Below are 19,676 nucleotides of genomic sequence, written 5' to 3' on the forward strand. Positions count from 1 at the left end.
AGATGTGGTCAGGGCAACAAGTGCGATAATAAAGGCAACACCGGAGCAAATAGCCGGATTTTCCTCGTCCCAGTACTTAAGAGGCCCCATGGTGTTGTGTGACTCCATTGTGTAGAGGAATCAAATGACACATTTCAGCACTGTTTTGAGAGTGTTTGTGGCAGGAGGAAGCAACTATATATATAATTTTCTTTGAAGGAGTTCAAGAATAAAAAGGAAATAATAATTAAGAAGGCAAAAATGTACACATTTTTACACCATTTTCGACTGAGTGTTTCCAGCTCAGTGTGTCCCAGTGAAGCAACCGTGGTATATTTACCCAGTGTGGCTCATCAAAGCAACTACAGTGTGCGTTTTATTTTCTGAACATATTTTGGAGTGTGTGTAGTATTGCTCAGCTGGATTGCAACAGAGATAGGGGAAGGGTGTCGGTGACAGTGCTTCCTCCAGAGAGTTTCCTGATAAACCCGGGGGCACCCACCAAACCATGATGTGATTGGAGGCAGTATTGGAATAATTACCTGGGTGCAGTTGAATATGAAGGTATGGCCCCTATCAAGAAAAATATGTTGCTGTTGACAAGATGGTCAAAATAAAAAAAATACAGTAAATTGCTGCTCAAGGAGGAGGAGGTGACCTGGATGAGTACCAGAGATCACTTCTTAAATTGGACACCTATTATGCACCCAAGACGAACATAGCAATTAACCCTTATAATTTCTATACTCATAAGCAAGAAGACAATGAATCGGCGGATGAGTAGGTACATGCTTTAAGGACACTTGCAAGTATTTCTAAATTCACTGTCAGGTTGGGAACAGATTAACTCATTAAGGTCCAAATTATCATAAACATGAATAACCCAGTAGTTCAAGAGAGGTTATGGATGTGTGGGAACCCTACCCTTAAAGAGGCAATTGCGATTGTGAAAAAGGTGGAGCAAACACAGCTGTGTTCCAAAACCATAAAGGAAAAGAAAAAGAGTGATGTAGCGGAGGCAAGCAAAGCTGTCCCAAGTAAAGAACAGAGTTAAGCGAATTTGGTCACGAAGAGGAACAAGAAATAAGAAATATAACGCAAAGAAGGAAGACCCAAAGAAAGATAGAGAGAGACCAAAGGGGAGAAGAAAACATCTTTGGTGTTCTTGGATGGCAAGAAAGGGAGGTGCTACAGGTGGGGTCAAGTAGGTCATTTCGCCAGCTCAAAAATGTGTGCTGCCATCAATCAGAAGTGCTTGAATTGCGGTCTAAGGGTGTCATGATGCCTACCCCCAGGCATCCAGACCAAGCCCATCAGCCCCGGGAGCAGGCATCTAGACATTTAGTAAAACCTCAGTAGCCCCGCCTAGGGGCTATCTGGGTTCAGTCCTGGCGCATTAGGTGCCAGGCTCATAGTAGAAATCCCAGGCTCATAGTCATTACTTACCTCAGGCAGACCATGCTGCAAATGACTCCAATCCAACATGAAGCCTGAAATGGACTATTTTTCTAAAGGGACTATTTTTTACTCGAGTGTGGTTCTAGGGACTTCTTACCTGGGACTACTTTTGAGGCTATTTAAACCACGCCCGACCAGCAACACACGCTTTGCGTTATTCTGCATCCAGCAGCGTAACGCTCACCATGCCTGCAGCCTGCATCCAGTCTTCTGCAACGCCCGCCTCGAATCCAGAGCTCCTAAAACTAAGAGGAAAGAAAGGGACAAGGTTAGAAAACTAACTTATTTCTATTCCACACCTGATTCTGCATCCATCTCGTCTCTGGACCTGTAAAGAACATCATTTCTGCACGCGGCGCACCTCCATCATTTCTTTGCCGAACTTCGGCACCTAGGAGACAAAAGAAAACCACAAGGGAACCAACAAATATAATTCTTACCAACAAGACTTACCTGATTTACCACCGGAGGCATCCTTTTGTGACTCTCCATATTTTCACGTGCCGCATCTGTAAAGAGAGACAAAACAACATGTTTTCCAAGTGCAACATTTACCGGACAGCGCCGGGTAATACACTCTTACCTGAGCGCCACCAGCTGCCACAAGAGCATCTTTTCACGAGCCAGCTGCAAGACAAGAAAGGAAGGGGGGAACAAGAGTGAACATCGGACATATTGAACTCTATGAACTTAATACTTACTGGTCCTCACCAGGAACCTCAGAGTCAATACTCTCCAGAACTCTCCCGAGCCTTCAAACCAGTGAAGTAACTGGACGATGCGACGCGCCCCTGCAAATCCACGCAGGATGGTGAGCTCATCTTTCAAGAATATAAGGTGAGATTGCTGTGAGGGCATTTCGGAGGTGATTAGTTGGGGAGGACTGTGGGGGTGCCATCACTTGAATCCACAAGTGGCTAAATCCATCTCTCCACTTGCAGGAGAATATTTCTACGGGTTAAGCAGACAAGATTAGGAGGGCAGATCCAGTCAGTCATCGCTGCACTACACATCACGTGGGTGGAGAACGCAGCGGTCCGGGTCCGACCGACGCCCCTGTGGGAGCCAGGTGAGCATAACAGAACGCAAAGCCTATCTACAAATCCCCACCCGGGCGTAATGGAAACCTCAGAAACCGACCAACTAGTTTATTGTTAGGGGAACTTAGGTCAGAAGTGTACTCCGCGCGCCAAGAGACTAATGCCCTCAGGAGAGAACTGATTGCGTCAAAGGAGCGCACTGATGATCTTGCTAGACAATTACTGCAAAACCAAGCTGGGCAAACACCATTACCTGGACTCGGGGGGAATCCAACTCCTGTTTCATCGAGCAATCCTGTGCAAGTGGTTCTACCAGGGAGCATTCCTTTAGCTCAACCCGAACGTTTTGCTGGGGACCCAAAAAAGTTTGCCGTGTTTATGAACCAATGCCGCTTGCACTTTTTATGCAGACCTGGAGCTTTTACGAACGACCAAACCAAAGTAGCCTTTGTACTATCATATCTTAGTGGCAGCGGAGTGGATTGGTCAATTCCATTAGTTAACCAGGATGACCCTCTTCTTCGGGATTTTCAAGGTTTTCAATTGAGCATGGAAAGACTATTTGCCAGACATTCACAGTGACAGGCCCTGGATAATGAACTTTTATCATTACAACAAGGTAACCAGGATCTACTAACCTATATCGCCACTTTCAATAGGTTAGTGGTGGAAACCGGATGGCCAGTGGTAAAACGAATTACATTATTTCATCGTGGACTTCGGGGTGAGCTCAAAGACGTTTTGGCCCAAGTTCTGAACCCACCTCAGGATTGTGCAGAATATATAGACTTAGTGGTCCAGTTAGACCACCGACTTCAGAATAGAAAGGCTGATCGAGCTAAGTTCGAGAATCGGGTATTGGTTAAACCCAATGTTTCCCTCAAAGGAACAGATGTATCAGAACCGATGCAGATCGGGGGGTCAAAGGACCCTTAACTCAAAAGGAAAGAGAAAGAAGACGGCAGATGCAATTGTGTCTGTACTGTGGGCCCTCAGGACATTTTCCAGGGGATTGCCCTATACAAACATCTAAAAAAGTAGTCGGAGTTGCTAATAAAAATCAAACAGAGCCTGATTCGGGAAACGACCACGCCCGACAAGCGTAGAGGTCGCCTTGCCGAGCTTGAAGAAGGATACTCAGACCTCGCACTTCATTATACCAATGGTCCTTATAGATCCAAGGCAGCCATCACGAATGCACGCAGTGAGGGCATGCATTGATAGCGGGGCCAAAGGAAACTATGTGGACCATGAGTTGGCTTCTAGGATGAATCTATCTCTCTGAAAAAAGACCACTTTGGATGTCATCACGACAGTCGATGGAACTGAAATTGCCTCTGGGCCTGTAACTCATTCCACCGCAGCGATGACACTATTGGGTCAGGATGGGCATCGAGAGACTATAGTGTTTAATTTAATCAAAGCCCCGCAGTTCCAAATAATACTGGGGATACCTTGGTTGGAAACACATAATCCTTGTATTGTTTGGCGAGAGAAGAGAATAACCTTCCCGGATTGTGCACATACTTGTTACCCGAAAAAACCCTTGAACCAAAGCCTGGCCACAGTCGCTACTCCAGTCGTGCAGTTACCTCAGGAATATCAAGAATTCCACGATGTTTTCCAAAAGGAACAGGCAAACACCATACCACCTCACAGATCATACGATTGTCAAATCGATCTCATACCCAGTGCACAACCTCCATGTAGTAGGATCTACGCCCTTACGGAACCCGAAAACCTTCACCTACAACAATACTTGGACCAATACCTTGCTAATGGCTTCATTCGTCCATCCAAGTCCCCTGCATCTTCAGCTTTGTTCTTCGTGCCTAAAAAGGAAGGTGACCTCAGAACGTGCATAGACTACCTCGCATTAAATCAGATCAAGGTTAAGAACTGATACCCATTGCCTCTGATCCCCGAATTACTAGACCAAGTAAAGGACGCTTGCAGCTACACTAAATTAGATCTCCGAGGGGCATATCATCTGGTACGTGTAAAGAAAGGCGACGAATGGAAGACTGCTTTTCGCACTAAGTACGGGTTATTCGAATACCAGGTGATGCCCTTCGGGTTGTGAATGCACCAGCAGCCTTCCAGTATTTTATGAACGATGTCCTTTGTGAACTCATTGATGTGTGTGTTGTTGTATACATAGACGATATTCTAGTGTACTCCTCTTCAGAATCAGACCATGTGAAGCACATCCGTGCAGTCCTTGAGAAACTACGCCAGCAAAAGTTATATGCAAAATTGGAAAAATGCATTTTTCATGCTACGGAAGTTGAATTCCTTGGATTTATCCTGACTCCAAAAGGAGTCCGAATGGACTCTAGAAAGGTGGACGCAATCCTCAAGTGGCCATCACCCAGTTCAGTTAAAGGGGTACAAAGCATGCTCGGATTTGCTAATTTCTGCCGCAGATTCATTCCGGATTTCTCACATATTGTACACCCTATCACAGCACGTTTGCGAAAAAACAAACGCTTCTTGTGGACCGAAGAAGCTGGAAAGGCCTTCCAAGAGCTGAAAGTGAAATTCACGTCTGCACCTGTCTTAAAGCATCCACGCCCCGAACTTCCATATATAGTTGAAACTGATGCATCCAGTTTAGCCATGGGAGCTGTCCTGTCCCAAAAGGATCCTGAAACCGGTCAACTTCACCCAGTAGCATTTTGGTCCAGAAAGTTCTCGGCACTCAAGTTAAACTATGTGGCTACCGATAAAGAATTATTAGCCATCAAATCCGCCTTCAAGGCTTGGCAGCATTATCTTCTCAGTGCCAGGCATACCATTACGGTAATCACCGATCACCGGAACTTACAGTATTTAAAAACAGCCAAGGCCCAATCGTCGCGTCAACTTCGATGGCCATTGTTCTTTGCCGAGTTCGATTTCGTGATCACTTATCGACCAGGTTGTAAAAATGGCAAGGCAGATGCCTTATCCTGAATAGGGATGGGAGAAGCATATGCGAACCCGGAACCGGTGCCTATAATTTCAGAACAAAGAATTCTTGGCATAACCACTCTACAGACACTAGAGGATATTCAAGTAAAGATCCAACAACTCTTCAATCCAACAGCCCTGCAGGACTGGATGAAGAAAGGCCCGGACTACTCAGTCATCAATGACCTACCTTATTATCAAAATATATTTCTACCACACAAGGAACTACAAGAACTAGTCATCTCCAATTATCATGACACCCTGATGGAAAGATACCCAGGTATCGCAAAAACTGAAGCTAAAATTAAGAGACAATTCTAGTGGCCCACCTGGCGAAAAGACATAAAGTCATTTGTAATGTCTTGTGGCATTTGCGCCCAAAACAAAAGTCAGAAGAAAAAACTAGCTGGCCTCTTACAACCTTTCGATATTCCACCTACACCATGGCACACCTTATCGTTAGACTTTATTACAGATCTACCTCCATGTAATGGATTTAACACCATTATAGTTATTGTGGATCTTTTTTCCAAGATGGCCCACTTTATTCCTCTAAATGGATTACCTTCTGCTTCAATTGTAGTCAAGGAGTTCCTCGAAAATATTGTTCGAATACACAGATTTCCTTCCGTATTTGTCTCTGACCGAGGTAGTCAATTCATTTCACATTTTTGGAAGAAATGTTGTCAATTGGCGCAAATTAACGTGAGGTTATCAACCAGTCACCATCCCCAGACCGATGGTCAGACGGAGAGGACCAATCAGACCCTTGAACAGTACCTACGTTGCATGCTACACCAGACCGAAAGTAATTGGAAAGATATTTTATGGATTTCCGAGTATGCATACAATAACTCTGTACATTCAGGAACCAGACAAAGAACCTTTTATACCATATATGGACATCACCCTCGAACCTCAGAACTAGATTTGCCTCAGCATTTAGAAATGCCTGCAGTTTTGCGTTCTACTATTACACAAGCCTTTAAAGAGGCAACAGAACATTTGAAACAAGCAAAAGAGAAATATAAGAAAAATGCTGATCAACATAGAAGTGAAACTCCACAATACCAGATTGGGAATCAAGTTTGGCTGGCTACAAAACACATACCTCTGAAGGGAACTCGGATTTTTAACCCTAGATATTTGGGACCTTACTCTATTAAGGCCATTATCAACCCGGTAGCCATCAAATTGGAATTACCCTCTAATATGCGCATTCATCCTGTCTTTCATGTTTCACTTTTAAAACCAGTTCAACCAGGAACAAGATTAACCAAACCACCCGACCCCATCTTCATAGATGGAGAACCTGAATTTGAGGTAAAAAATATCCTGGACTCCAAGATGGTTAAATCAAAACTTTTTTATTTAATCGATTGGAAGGGATACGGACCACAAGAAAGGTCATGGGAACCTAGTGACCACGTCCATGCACCTCGGTTGGTGAAAAGATTCCATCGGAACTTCCCAGACAAACCAGGGCCCAGGGGAAGAACAACTTTAGGAAGGGCCTTGGGGGGGGGAGTGCTGTCATGATGCCTACCCTCAGGCATCCGGACCAAGCCCATCAGCCCCGGGAGCAGGCATCTAGACATTTAGTAAAACCTCAGCAGCTCCGGCTAGGGGCTACCTAGGTTCAGTCCTGGTGCCTTAGGCGCCAGGCTCATAGTAGAAATCAGTCCTGGCGCCTAAGGCGCCAGGCTCATAGTCATTACTTACCTCAGGCAGACCATGCTGCAAATGACTCCAATCCAACATGAAGCCTGAAAGGGACTATTTTTCTACAGGGACTATTTTTTACTCGGGTGTGCTTCTAGGGACTTCTTACCTGGGACTACTTTTGAGGCTATTTAAACCACGCCCGACCAGCAACACACGCTTCGCGTTATTCTGCATCCAGCAGCGTAACGCTCACCGTGCCTGCAGCGTGCATCCAGTCTTCTGCAACGCCCGCTTCGAATCCGGAGCTCCTAAAACAAAGAGGAAAGAAAGGGACAAGGTTAGAAAACAAACTTATTTCTATTCCACGCCTGATTCTGCATCCATCTCGTCTCCAGACCTGTAAAGAACATCATTTCTGCACGCGGCGCACCTCCAGCTGCAGCGCCGCGCCATACTCACCAGTCTTCACAGCATCCTTCGGGTCGGTGCTGCCTCCATCATTTCTTCACCGAACTTCGCCACCTAGGAGACAAAAGAAAACCACAAGGTGAGCCGAGGGAACCAACAAATATAATTCTTACCACCATAGACTTACCTGATTTACCACCGGAGGCATCCTTTTGTGACTCTCCATATTTTCATGTGCCGCATATGTAAAGAGAGACAAAACAACACGTTTTCCAAGTGCAACATTTACCGGACAGCGCCGGGTAATACAGACTCTTACCTGAGCGCCACCAGCTGCCACAAGAGCATCTTTTCACGAGCCAGCTGCAAGACAAGAAAGGAAGGGGGAACAAGAGTGAACATCGGACATATTGAAGTCTATGAACTTAATACTTACTGATCCTCACCAGGAACCTCAGAGTCAATACTCTCCGGAACTCTCCCGAGCCTCCAAACCAGTGAAGTAACTGGAATCGACACGCCCCTGCAAATCCACGCAGGATGGAGAGCTCATCTTTCAAGAATATAAGGTGAGATTGCTGTGAGGGCATTTCAAAAGTGATTATTTGGGGAGGACTGTGGGGGTGCCATCACTTTAATCCACAAGTGGCTAAATCCATCTCTCCACTTGCAGGAGAATATTTCTACGGGTTAAGCAGACAAGATTAGGAGGGCAGATCCAGTCAGTCATCGCTTCACTACGCATCACGTGGGTGGAGACCGCATCTGTCTGGGTCCGACCGACGCCCCTGTGTGCCAGGTGAGCGTACCAAAGGGGTCATTTTGCAGTCACATGCCGCAGGAAGTAGAAAGCGTCATGCATTCAAGAAGGTGAAGAGGATGAGAGCTCAGATGACGAAGAACGTGTGGTGGTTGTGCAGGAAGCTAGAGAAGATTATTCGCACATGAAGTGTCCAAGCTGCAAGCTCAGAATTGACGACATTCAAGTGAAAGTTATGATGGACAGTTGCTCGCCTTATTCGATTTTGTCTGAGGACATGTGGAAGAAAGACCTGACCTTCAACATCATTTAATCTGTAGTTGGGCTAGACAGACAGTGGTCCAAAGTTGGAACCATTTCCTGCAGAGTCACAACTAATTGAAATTCCACATTAGTATCTAATATACAGTGTGTCTACTAAAACTTAACCCTTTTGATTTTCCATTAATTCTTTTGTTCTCACTGTATCCGTGTCACTGTTTTATCATGTTTTTCTCCACACAGTCGTGTGGTGCCATTATGTTATGTCATGTATTGATGTGTAAAAATATAATTAATAAATGCATATATTTTTTTTGATACGCACCCTAGTCCAGAAGGTTATATATTTCCTCAAGAACAAAATACACACAGGAGGGAATGCTAGATACAGGCATCTCCCTTCAAGAGTTTTTGGGTTCTTCATACACGTGTGTTACTGTCACCTTTTTATCTACACCTTGAACCAGTTGACAATATAACAACAAATGGTGGGAGCCCACCTTTGTATATTGGAAGAAACTACAAGAGGCCGGTCTGAAGGGTATGTTCAAACGGTCCAACATAAGGGATCCTGAAGGATATGAAGGGTCTAGGATTGCCATGGAAGGCATGTTTCAGGCTGTGGTTGAATATAAAGGAATGTTAGGAGTGATCAACATATATGTGGCAAAGAAAGCAGTGGAAATTTTAACGTGGCGGTATCGGGCAGTGTTGGGAATCAGGCTGGATCCCGGGAGTATTGAACCTGTGTTGTTTGAACACAACCATGCCACTGAGGAGGAACAATTTCCAGACGTATTCAACAATTAGGTGGGATGCTTTTGGGGATTTGCCCACAGGATTGTGTTGAAGTTGGAAGCCAAACCTATGTGCCACGAGCTAATACACATCCCGATATCGATCAGGAGAGAGGTGGGAACTGAACTCGAGAGACTTCTTGAAGAGGGCATAATTAAGAGGTCAGCCCCATCATGGTTGCATGCAAGAAAAATGGAAAGATCAGAATGTGTGTAGACATCAGGGATAACAAGAACATTGTATTTGACAAATGACCACTGCCTATGATTGCAGAGATGCTAAACAGTGTTAGAGATGCTGTAATGTTTACAAGCCTTGACTCATCAGCGACGTATCAACAGATACCTCTCACAGAGGATTGGCAATCTCTGATGATGTTCACCACGCCACTTGGTCTGTTCTGATTTCGCAGAATGCCGTTCTGCTTAGCATCCACAGCGGCAATATTTCAAAGGGTGATGAACAAGATTCAGATGACATTTTGGTGTACAGGAAGAATGTGTTAGAGCCTGCATGAGGTATTAAGCAAGTTGAGGGACGTGGGGCTGACAATTGAACCGTGTAAGTGCCTTTTCAGAGAGCAAGAGGTGGAATATATTGTTTATGTGGTGAGTGTTTTCGTCCCAAGGTGGATGCCATGAAAGCGGTGAGAGAAGCACCGGTACCGAGGAAAAGGGATGAAGTCAGAACGTTTTTAGGCTTTGCAGAGTTTTATAACAAGTTTGTCAAAGATTTTGCTGCATTGTCTGAACACATTTGCATATTGTTAAAGAAAGAGGTGAAATTTGAATGGGATGGGAATTGTCAAGAAGCTTTGGAGTTAATTAAATTAGGAATTTGTAATGCTAAGAATCTGAGTGGATTCAAGGTGGAAGAAGAGTGCATCATTACTGTGGATGTGAGTGTAAAAGGTTTCGAGCAGTACTCTCTCAAGGTTTTGGAAAGGAGGAGAAGACAATTTGTCATGCATCCAGACCTGTGACGGAATCCGAAAGCAGGTACTCCATAATTTAGAGGAAGTTGCTGGCCTGTGTGTGGGTCATTGAGTATTTTAGGAAGTATGTGTGGGGTAGGCATTTCCTGGTCAAAACAGATCACAAGCCATTGGTTGAGATGGTCTCTGTGAAAGGGGTGATGAGGGCTACACCGAGGAATGCCAGTATGACCTCAAGAGTGCATGAGTACGGTTTCAGGGTGGAGTATATACCTGGAATTTTGAACCGTGCTGCTGATTTTTGTCAAGGGCATCATTGGAGAAGAAAAGTGGGGAGGTAGCTGGGGAGGAGGAAGAGGAAATGGTGGCTTTCCTTGAGGAGGTGTTTGTGGATGAATATGCAGTAGTTAGGCAGGAGGAATGGAAGAGTGGCGTGGAGGGGTATGATGTTCTCAGTAAAGTAGTTGAGTGGACGAAGCATGGTTGGCCAAACAAGAAGGAGGTAACAGATGAGCTTAAGGGGTTCTGTGATATTAAAAATCAATTGCCGATAAAAGGATCTTTGAGTGGAAGAGTCTTGGTGGTGCCTATGTGTTACAGGGAGAAATTGGTTAATAAAGCCCATGAGGGGCATTCAGGAATTACGAGCACCAAAAGAGAGTTGAGAGAGAGGTATTGGTGGCCTGCACTGGACGTCATGGTAGAGAGAGTGATAAGAGAGTGTAGAGCGTGTTGCATTTTGTGACAAGGCATTGAAAACCCATAGACAAGAATGATCATTGGCTCCTTTGCCTGCCGGTGCATGGTCACGTGTGGCGATTGACATTTTGGGACCATATGACATTTTTGGAAAGGATTGTAGGTTTTTGATTGTTTTGATTGATCATTATTGTAGATGGCCAGAATTGACGTGGGTTAAGCAGATCTCAAGTGGTGAAGTCATCAAGTTTCTGGAGCAAGTGTTCAGGAGAGATGGTTATCCCTTGGAGGTAGTGAGTGACAACGGTAAATAGTTCAGGAGTACATAAATGGTGAATTATGCAGAGAAGAGAGGTATTTAGTGGAAATTCACATCTTTGTATAGGCTGCAGTCTAATGTTTTGGTTTTGCGTTTCAACAGTGTGTTGGTAGGTGCGATTGAACAAGCAGTGAGGAATAGTATTCAGGTGAAGGATGCAATCCGGAAACTGCTGTGGAATTTGAAGGTGTCTCCCAATGGGGTCACGCATGTGTTGCCATTTAAGATTATGAGGGGGAGGCCAACACTGATCTCAATCACGCCTAGGTCAACAGTGTGGCTAACGGCCATAGTGACATTGAGGAACAGAATGTAAGGGTGAGGAGGGAGATGAGTGAGGTGCAGTGGAAGAATAAAGTTAATTATGATGCCAGGTTGGGAAAGAGTACCAAACTGGGTATTAACGTGGCAGAAGCTTTATGGGTGAGTATCAGGAAGGGCACGCATGTGGCCAAAGGAAGGTCGAAGTGTTCAGAACCTAAGAAGGTCCTGGAATTGCTGGATAATGCAGTGAGAGTGGAGGATGGTTCCATTTGGAACATGGATAGGGAGGCTGAGTAGAAGGTGTGAAGGATGGTGGGTCAGAGTTGGAGTGTTCTAGGTTTGTGGTTGGCGATGACTGTGGGATGGGATGGCAGAGAGGCAGCTCTGTACGTAATGTGGGTAGCGTAAGTTCTGATACAACTGCTGGTACAAGTTAGGGGAGCAGTTTTTGTCGCGTTATGGGCGGCATGGGGAGAAGGAGGAGGGAGCCAGTGTGGTTAAAGGATTATGCCAAATAATGCGATTTATTTTGGTCTTATTAACAGCATAACCTTATAAACACTTATATACTAGCGTCTTTCATTTTGTTGTTCATACGTCCTATTTGCCTGTTTTCATGTGTTCCTTACCTTATCTTTCCTTTGGGCTTAGTGTGTGGGAATGTGGAATGTTGTGGGGGAGGCGATTAGGAGTGTGTTGTAGGGGTTGGTGAGTTGGTGCATCTTGTTGCTGTGGAGTTTATGTAATAAATGAAGGTACCCTTTCGACTCTGCCTCTGTGTCTGCTGCTTCAACATGGCACTGCAGCTCCCTGGGGCCCTGCAAATACTTTACTGCTTAACACTCTTTGCTGTGGCAGAGCATTTAAATGAAAAGTGATGTTTCATTTGAGTAACCTTTGTTTTAGACAAGTCCTTATGTTTGGTGATAAGAACTGTGCATTAATACATAAAAGGGCATTTTTATTCGGAAGCCCACACAAAATACCAGTTAGCTACCCAAATCTTTGCTGACAAAAAAGGATTTAAAACTATTTCCTGTTCCCATTTCACACACTAAAAAGCCTTTTTTTGTGAAATGTCATATTTTCTTCACCGGATATATATGAAACATGCCACAGTCAAACAATGGAACCATATCACACATTAGCTTTTGTTGTCTTACTCATCTCTATCGTATAAAACATTGCTATTTTCCTCTCTGCCTGCAGGGGCGTGTAAAGACAAACCACAGCTTCCCGCACTATGAATAACTGTGACTGAAAACAATGGGACAACCCAAACATATTCTGAGCGGCACAACGACTCTCTTATGCACCCTCCTTCGTGTTCAGTATACTTTGCAACATTAATACATTGTGGCGCGAAACGGCATTGTGATGCCTGACCGGAGGAAGGACCCCTTGCATGCTAGCTATGGGGTGCCGCAATGTCAGACCAACAACATCACCCCCTCCAGCGGCACGGCTTCTTCCAGCTGGACGACCACATTCAATCTCCTCGAAAATTCCTGAAGAGCAGTCACCTGCATAAATGCCACAGTTTACATCCCACAAAACCCACAAACCCGCGGCCTTGCCTTTCAGATAAATATTCCAAATCCAAAGTCCCATACAGCACAGCGACCGTTTGAGGCACATGATCATATGGCATCCCGTGGCAACAGTGGCGTCGCCAGGAATCAAATTTAGGGGGGCACAGAGGGGGCCAAAGACAAAAGTAGGGGGGCACAGACAAAAGTAGGGGGAAAACATGGTGACTGCTCGTCTTAGGTAGGGGGGGCAGAAGAGGGGACACAGGGTTTCACAGGGGGGGGCAGTCCCCCAGGCCCCTCCCTAGCGACGCCACTGCGCGGCAAGGTGGCCGACAAAGATGGACAATTGAATGTGACACAATCGGCAAATTCAAACAATCAAGAACACACAGCTCCCCCGCCCAATCTGATGGATGGTGTGTCGAGCGCCCAAGGCTCAGCAGCCCATCCGGGCCCAGAGCCCGGACCCAACGGCGCACAACAAGGGTACTGCCAGCACCCCCAGGGGACACTGACCAATAATTACCCGACACGTCCTCCTGCTTGTGATGCCGCAACGAAACGATCTGCTGTACTTCAGGCTGAGGGCTGCAACAAAGTGGACAAGCCCAGCAGCCCCCTGCCTTATAACTGCTCCCCAGAGCCCGAGCCGGATGTGGCTCGGCCCAGGGATGCCCTTTCCACCTGTGGGGGAGGAGGAGAGGTGCTAGGTATCCCCGGGGGGCAGAGCGGCAGCCCGCTATGCAAGCTGTCCCTCTAGCGCCCCCGCTGGGGTCTGGCCAGCTCCTCAGACTACCTAAGAAACAGACCGGCAGACTTCACCCAGGTATTTATGGGCTGCACGCGTCAACACAGAGGCAAAGCTTGCATTTTCCCTCGCACCCCACTAACTTAACTCACCCTCACTCTCGCCCACAGGGCCCTCATATGTACACAAATGCATCCAGACACAGACCACCTAAGAAACAGACAGCCAGACTTCACCCAGGTGTTTCTGGGCTGCACGCATCAACACAGAGACAAAGAATGCATTTTCCCTCTCACCCCATTAACCTAACTCGTCCTCCTCTCGTTGTTCAGATCCGCAAGAGCACCTGAAAAACTTAAAAATGGCCACTGTGGGCAGTGTAAATCCCAGTAAGATAACAAACTCTCAATGAGAAACAGTGTTTCTCAGGAAAAACAAACTGGCAGCAGGCAATCTTCAAATGATTTAGGCTTTATTGGGCTAATGCCAATTTCAACAATCACAACTCAGTGTTTGTGCCTCTGACTCGCCTACAAAACTGCTGCTGACTTACGTTATCTGCCAACACACATGCCTAACTAAATCCAGCCTCCAAAAACAAACTATCACTGCTGGTTGGGGTGATACATGCATTTTGGGGAGACACCCCCTCATTCTCAAGGTTCTTCTCGATGGAGCTGCCTCATTAAGCCCTTTGCCTCAAAGATCAAAGTCCTGAAAACAGACAGGGCCTCAGTGCAAGTTTGGCTCTGCAGTAAAACAATGGTGTTAATTCCGAATTCCTTATTAGGCAATGAAAGCAAGCAATAATGAAACTCAACATCTACAGCTTAGTTTACAGCTATGATATCTGCTAGTTTAAAACGCAAAACAGAGAGTCTAATTTTATATGGATATTCAAACTTTCTTAACACAATACATAACAACAAACTGGAAGTTTGAGTGAAAGGAACACAGATACACTGCTTTACCAAAGTGTGTGACCCTTGGCAGTACTGGATATGGAAAAAATGTACTGGGCATCCCTCTCATCCTTGTATAGGCAGGGCCCCGGGAAGGAAAGGGTGGGGCTGAGGGGTGTGGCCCCAGGCCAGGTCATGCAATACAGTGACTCTTCACAGAACCCATCCCTGGCGATTTGCATAAAAACAAAGAGCATTATGGAAACATAAGAATGTCCACAATTTTAAATTTTAACCAAGTTTTATAGTGATTCAGTAAGAAACATTTTGGAGCGAATATTGGAAGTCGGACTGGTTTGATTGATCATACTACTCATCCTAAGAAAAAAATGACGAGGCATTTCTAAATTCCTCCCCTACAAACAACAAACCTTATCATCCACCTGTGCCAGCTGTCACCCCAGCCCCACTTACCAGATCACAGAGTAGAACCGCTCCTCAATATGATAGAGTGATTCTCCCGTCATGTGCCCTCCAACCAATCATCACCACCTTCCCACCAAACACTTTTTGTAGAGGAAGACATGAAACTCCCATAAATAATGTGGAAGTCAATACATTTTTTGGGAAGTCAAAATACGTTCATGTGCAACATTCAATTTTGGGATTAAATAACTCAAAAATTGAAGGCACTAGTTATTTGAGAAGACTCCACCTTCTGCTTTTAAAGTCTGAAAAGAAAAGACGAACACCATAGCAATTGTAATCGTAAAAGTCCCAACGTGGCCTTAAGGATTGGAGGAAGGGACCTATTTTATTTGTTCATTTTAATTCTTATTACGGGCCACATGCCCGTGGGCCTCAGGGAGCACAAGAAACAAAGACAAGACACACAACAAAAGACCAGGAGGAAGGAGAGGTCATAGGAGAATTATTCCAGATTAAAAAGGTGAGTCTTTATGGCTTGCTTAAAAAGGGAATAATTTTGAATCTGTCGTAGCCCAGCCGGTAGGGCATTCCAGAGGAGGGGGCCCTGGACATCAAGAGTGGTGCCCCCAAATTTAGCTGTCTTAAATCTGGGGGAAGCAAGAATTGTAGCAGTGGAAGAGCAAATGTTTCTTCCGTTGGTGTTGATACTAATGTGTTCAGACAGATAGGTGGGATTGCTGAAGGACCAACACTTGTGTGTTGTCATTAACACTCTATGTGTATGCAATGTTTTACAGGAAGGCAATGTAGCTTCTTTCTGAAGGTGGAGATATGGGTGCGACGAGATGGATTGAAGATGGTACGCACAGCGTTATTCTGAGCCACCTGTATAGACTGAATGTTGGCGGCAGTAGTGCCAGACAATAGGCTGGTACAATAGTCAAGTCTGGAGTTTATCAACGCCGTATATAGGAGTGCACAGTTTTCAGCTGTTATGAATGGGTGAATGTAACCGATTCGCTTGTTCATCAATCCACAGCTTGACCTAATGTTAGAGACATGAGATTTCATAGATAGCTCCTCCTCTAGAGCAACTCCCAAAGTTTTTACTTTCCTTTGGACAGTAATGATATTGTCCGAAAGTAGGAAATTGGTATAGTCATAATCTAGTTTGTTCCGGGTGTTCTTAGAGGACACTATCATGAGCCCCGTTTTGTTGTTATTCAAAGTTAGGGAGTTGCAGGCCATCCAGCCAACCTGAGTGTCGTCTGTGTAGTTTGTATATTGAACTCCAAGCTTGTTAAGGAGATCGAGGAGAGGTTGAATGTACAAATTAAAAAGCAGCGGCAACAGACAAGAGCCTTGTGGGACACCACAAGTTTGAGAGATGGGATTGGATTGATTGCTACCGACGCAAACTGTGCCTCATTATGAGTTTGGTGGTTATTCAGTAGTAAATCCATCTAATTACCGCCAAACTTGATTACTGTTACCATCAATTGGTCCTGTGGAGTTAACATGGGATTACAAGTGGTGGTAATTCCCCATTTTTGGAGTCCATAGGAATTACTGTGCAGTAAATCCACCCATTTTAGGTGGTAAAGTAGCAAATTCATCTCCACCTTTTTGCTAGAGGAAAATCCTTCACTTCACATTCAAAGTTATAATTCAGTGGTAATTCTATAACTGCAAAAAACATGGCGGTATTGTCATTATTACCACTTTTTCCACATTTCTTTTCCACTTTTACCACTTTTGGCGAACCTATAAAGAGGCCCTCTGTCCTTAAGGAGCGACGGAAGGGGCTCTGGCTTTAAGGAGTTAGAGGAAAAGACAAATGGGCTCATTACGAGTTTGACAGTGCGGTCAAAAACAGTGATAATGCAGTGGTAACAGAGCTACCACTGCATTACCAAACTGCCGAACTACGGGTTTGGAGGTTATGCAGAGGAAAAACCTCTCGCATACTGTTTGAGGTAATTCTTCTGCTGTACAGCCAAAAAACAGCCAAATCGGCAGAACTACCGCTGGCGGAATAACTTTAATTCCCCGAACTCCCTGTGGAATCCCCAATAAATGGCAACAAACACCACCTACTACCACTTGTAATCCAGTGGTAATTCCGCCGGGACCAAGTGGTGGTAACAGTAAATCTGTTTGATAGTATCTCGGCAGATTTACCGCCGATATACCACCAAACTTGTAATGAGGCCCAGAGTGGAGGACTAGACTCTGACCTTAAGGAGCTGAGGAAGGCGTTCTGCCCATAGGGAATGATGGAAGAGACCCTGGCTTTAATCTGAGTGGGTGAAGGGACTCTATCCTTAACGAGCGACAGAAGAGTATGGTTTTAAGGAGTGGAGGAGGAGACCTTAAGGAGTGCAATAAATGTCTTTGTCCTTAAGGATTGGAGAAAGGGACTCTGGGCGAGTTTCAGGGAAAACAAAATACCATTAGAATGTTTATGTATTTCTGATGCTGCACAAATGAAGGGTCTACTTTAAACACATTTCAATCTCTGGAAGCTCCTAATCTTGTCTTTGTGTTGCTTTTTTTCTGGATTTAAAAACATCCAAACAGGACTTAATTGAAACACTGCCCCTACCCACAAAAGAATGACAGCCTACATGTTTAGCCAGTCTACATGTTTCGTAGGGTGAACTTTCTCTCTCAATATCTGTGTAGCTTTATTTTTAATGGTAGTCGATATTTTCACATGATCCTCCTCGACTGCTTCCCCCCGTAACTGAAGCTCCCAATTCGCCTCCCTGACCTTGCTTTATCTTGCTGATCCCTGATACCATACTCTAGTCTGCAGAATGATCGCTCTAACGCCACTGCCGGTATCTTCACCGCTATATAAAAACCACATAAAAAGGGAAATGTTTCGTTTGGCAATTTTAAGTCCGCTTAACGCGTGCAAAGCCTAATATTTCTTAGACTTATACATGTATTATACACTACCTGTTGCACTTTCCTTATTTTAGACACAAAGCATACTTTTCCCTTTGCTAACGTGATATTCCATCAACATTTGCAAAACAAATACAGTTACGGTGCATTTGTCGTTATGAAACTTGCAAAAAGGTTTTTATCCGTAATGGGTTCTCCAAGAATGTTCAAAGGCGCATTATGGGTTCAGGATTAATTCATTACCAGAGCACTTGCAATGGAACAGCCTTTGTGAAAGGAAGTTAACGGCAGCTAAAAGGTTCCAGAAGGAACCAGAGACTTCCACTTGCTGAAACGTTTTTTTTTTTTTTTTTTAATTAGCTGAAGAGATTTCTGTTGATCAATTTGGAGAGAAAATATGCTTCAGGCTGCCAGACCATTCTCGCGTCGCATATTTACCTTGGAATAAAATGCACGTTTAATATCGCTCTATTCAAATATCTCAGCTAGAAGGCGCACAAGTCGGTCAAATATGTGCATGTGTGAGTGAAGAATGACTCCAGCTGGCCCCCACATCCCTGCTCCCCCACCCCTCAGCGCCCTACCCCAGAAGCAGACCGTGCTGCAAGCTTTACCCTCTTAAAAGACAAGGAAGCGTACCCGGTGCCAGGCTGTTCATCACCAGGAATGCCAGGAGTTGGGGATGTTGCCGCAGCACCCCTGAAAGTAGTGGTCTCTCTGCTGATGCTGGATTGTGGTATGTATTCCACAGCAGTGGGAGTGCACTTACCGATAGCAAGCGAGAGGGCACCCCCGCACGCCATGCATAATTCCCTTGGAATAAAATGCACGTTTAATATCGCTCTATTCAAATATCTCTGCTAGAAGGCGCACAAGTCCGTCAAAGATTTGCATGTGTGAACTAACAATGACTCGAGCTGGCCCCCACGTCCCTGCTCCCCCACCCCTCAGCGCCCTACCCCAGAAGCAGACAATGCTGCAAGCTGTATCCTCTTAAAAGACAAGGTGCCATGCTGTTCATCACCAGGAATGCCAGGAGTTGGGCCATGTTGCCGTAGCACCCCTGAAAGTAGTGGTCTCTCTGCTGCTGCTGGATTGTGGTATGTATTCCACAGCAGTGGGAGTGCACCGACAGCAAGCGAGAGGGCTCCCCCACACGCCTGCATACTTCCCTTGGAATAAAATGCACGTTTAATATCGCTCTATTCAAATGTGTGAATTAAGAATGACTCGAGCTGGCTCCCACAGGCCTCCTCCCCCACCCCTCAGCGCCGTACCCAGCCTCTTAAAAGACAAAGAACCGTACCTGTTGCCAGGCTGTACATCACCAGGAATGCCAGGAGTTTGGACATGATGCCCGAGCACCCCCGAAAGCAGTGGTCTCTCTGCTGCTGCTGGATTGTGGTATTTATTCCACATCAGTGGGAGTGCACTTACCGGCAGGAAGCGAGAGGGCACCCTCCACACTGATGCATCTGATGGGATGTCAAATGCCTGTGCTTAAATGGGCATCACACTTATCGATTATAATCACACCCACAAGCTGCCACCGGGAAAGGAGGAGGGAAGGTCGAGGATGCTTGAAGTAGTATTCAACACAAAGAAAGAAAGAATG

General features: G+C 45.3%; 1 protein-coding gene across 1 annotated transcript in view; it reads right to left on the reverse strand.

Moving 5' to 3' along the window:
• Window positions 1–19,468, reverse strand: part of LOC138528305 (5-hydroxytryptamine receptor 3E-like) — a 482,037-nt gene extending 462,569 nt beyond the window's left edge. The window contains exon 1 of the mRNA XM_069639783.1: window positions 19,368–19,468. Within this exon, the coding sequence (XP_069495884.1) occupies window positions 19,368–19,413 (46 nt within the window). The 5' untranslated portion in view covers window positions 19,414–19,468. The remainder of the gene's footprint in view (window positions 1–19,367) is intronic.
• Between the last annotated feature and the right edge of the window lie 208 nt (window positions 19,469–19,676).

This window comes from Ambystoma mexicanum, chromosome 1q (assembly GCF_040938575.1).
Source record: "Ambystoma mexicanum isolate Mex_15411 chromosome 1q, UKY_AmexF1_1, whole genome shotgun sequence".
Classification (NCBI taxonomy): Eukaryota; Metazoa; Chordata; class Amphibia; order Caudata; family Ambystomatidae; genus Ambystoma; species Ambystoma mexicanum.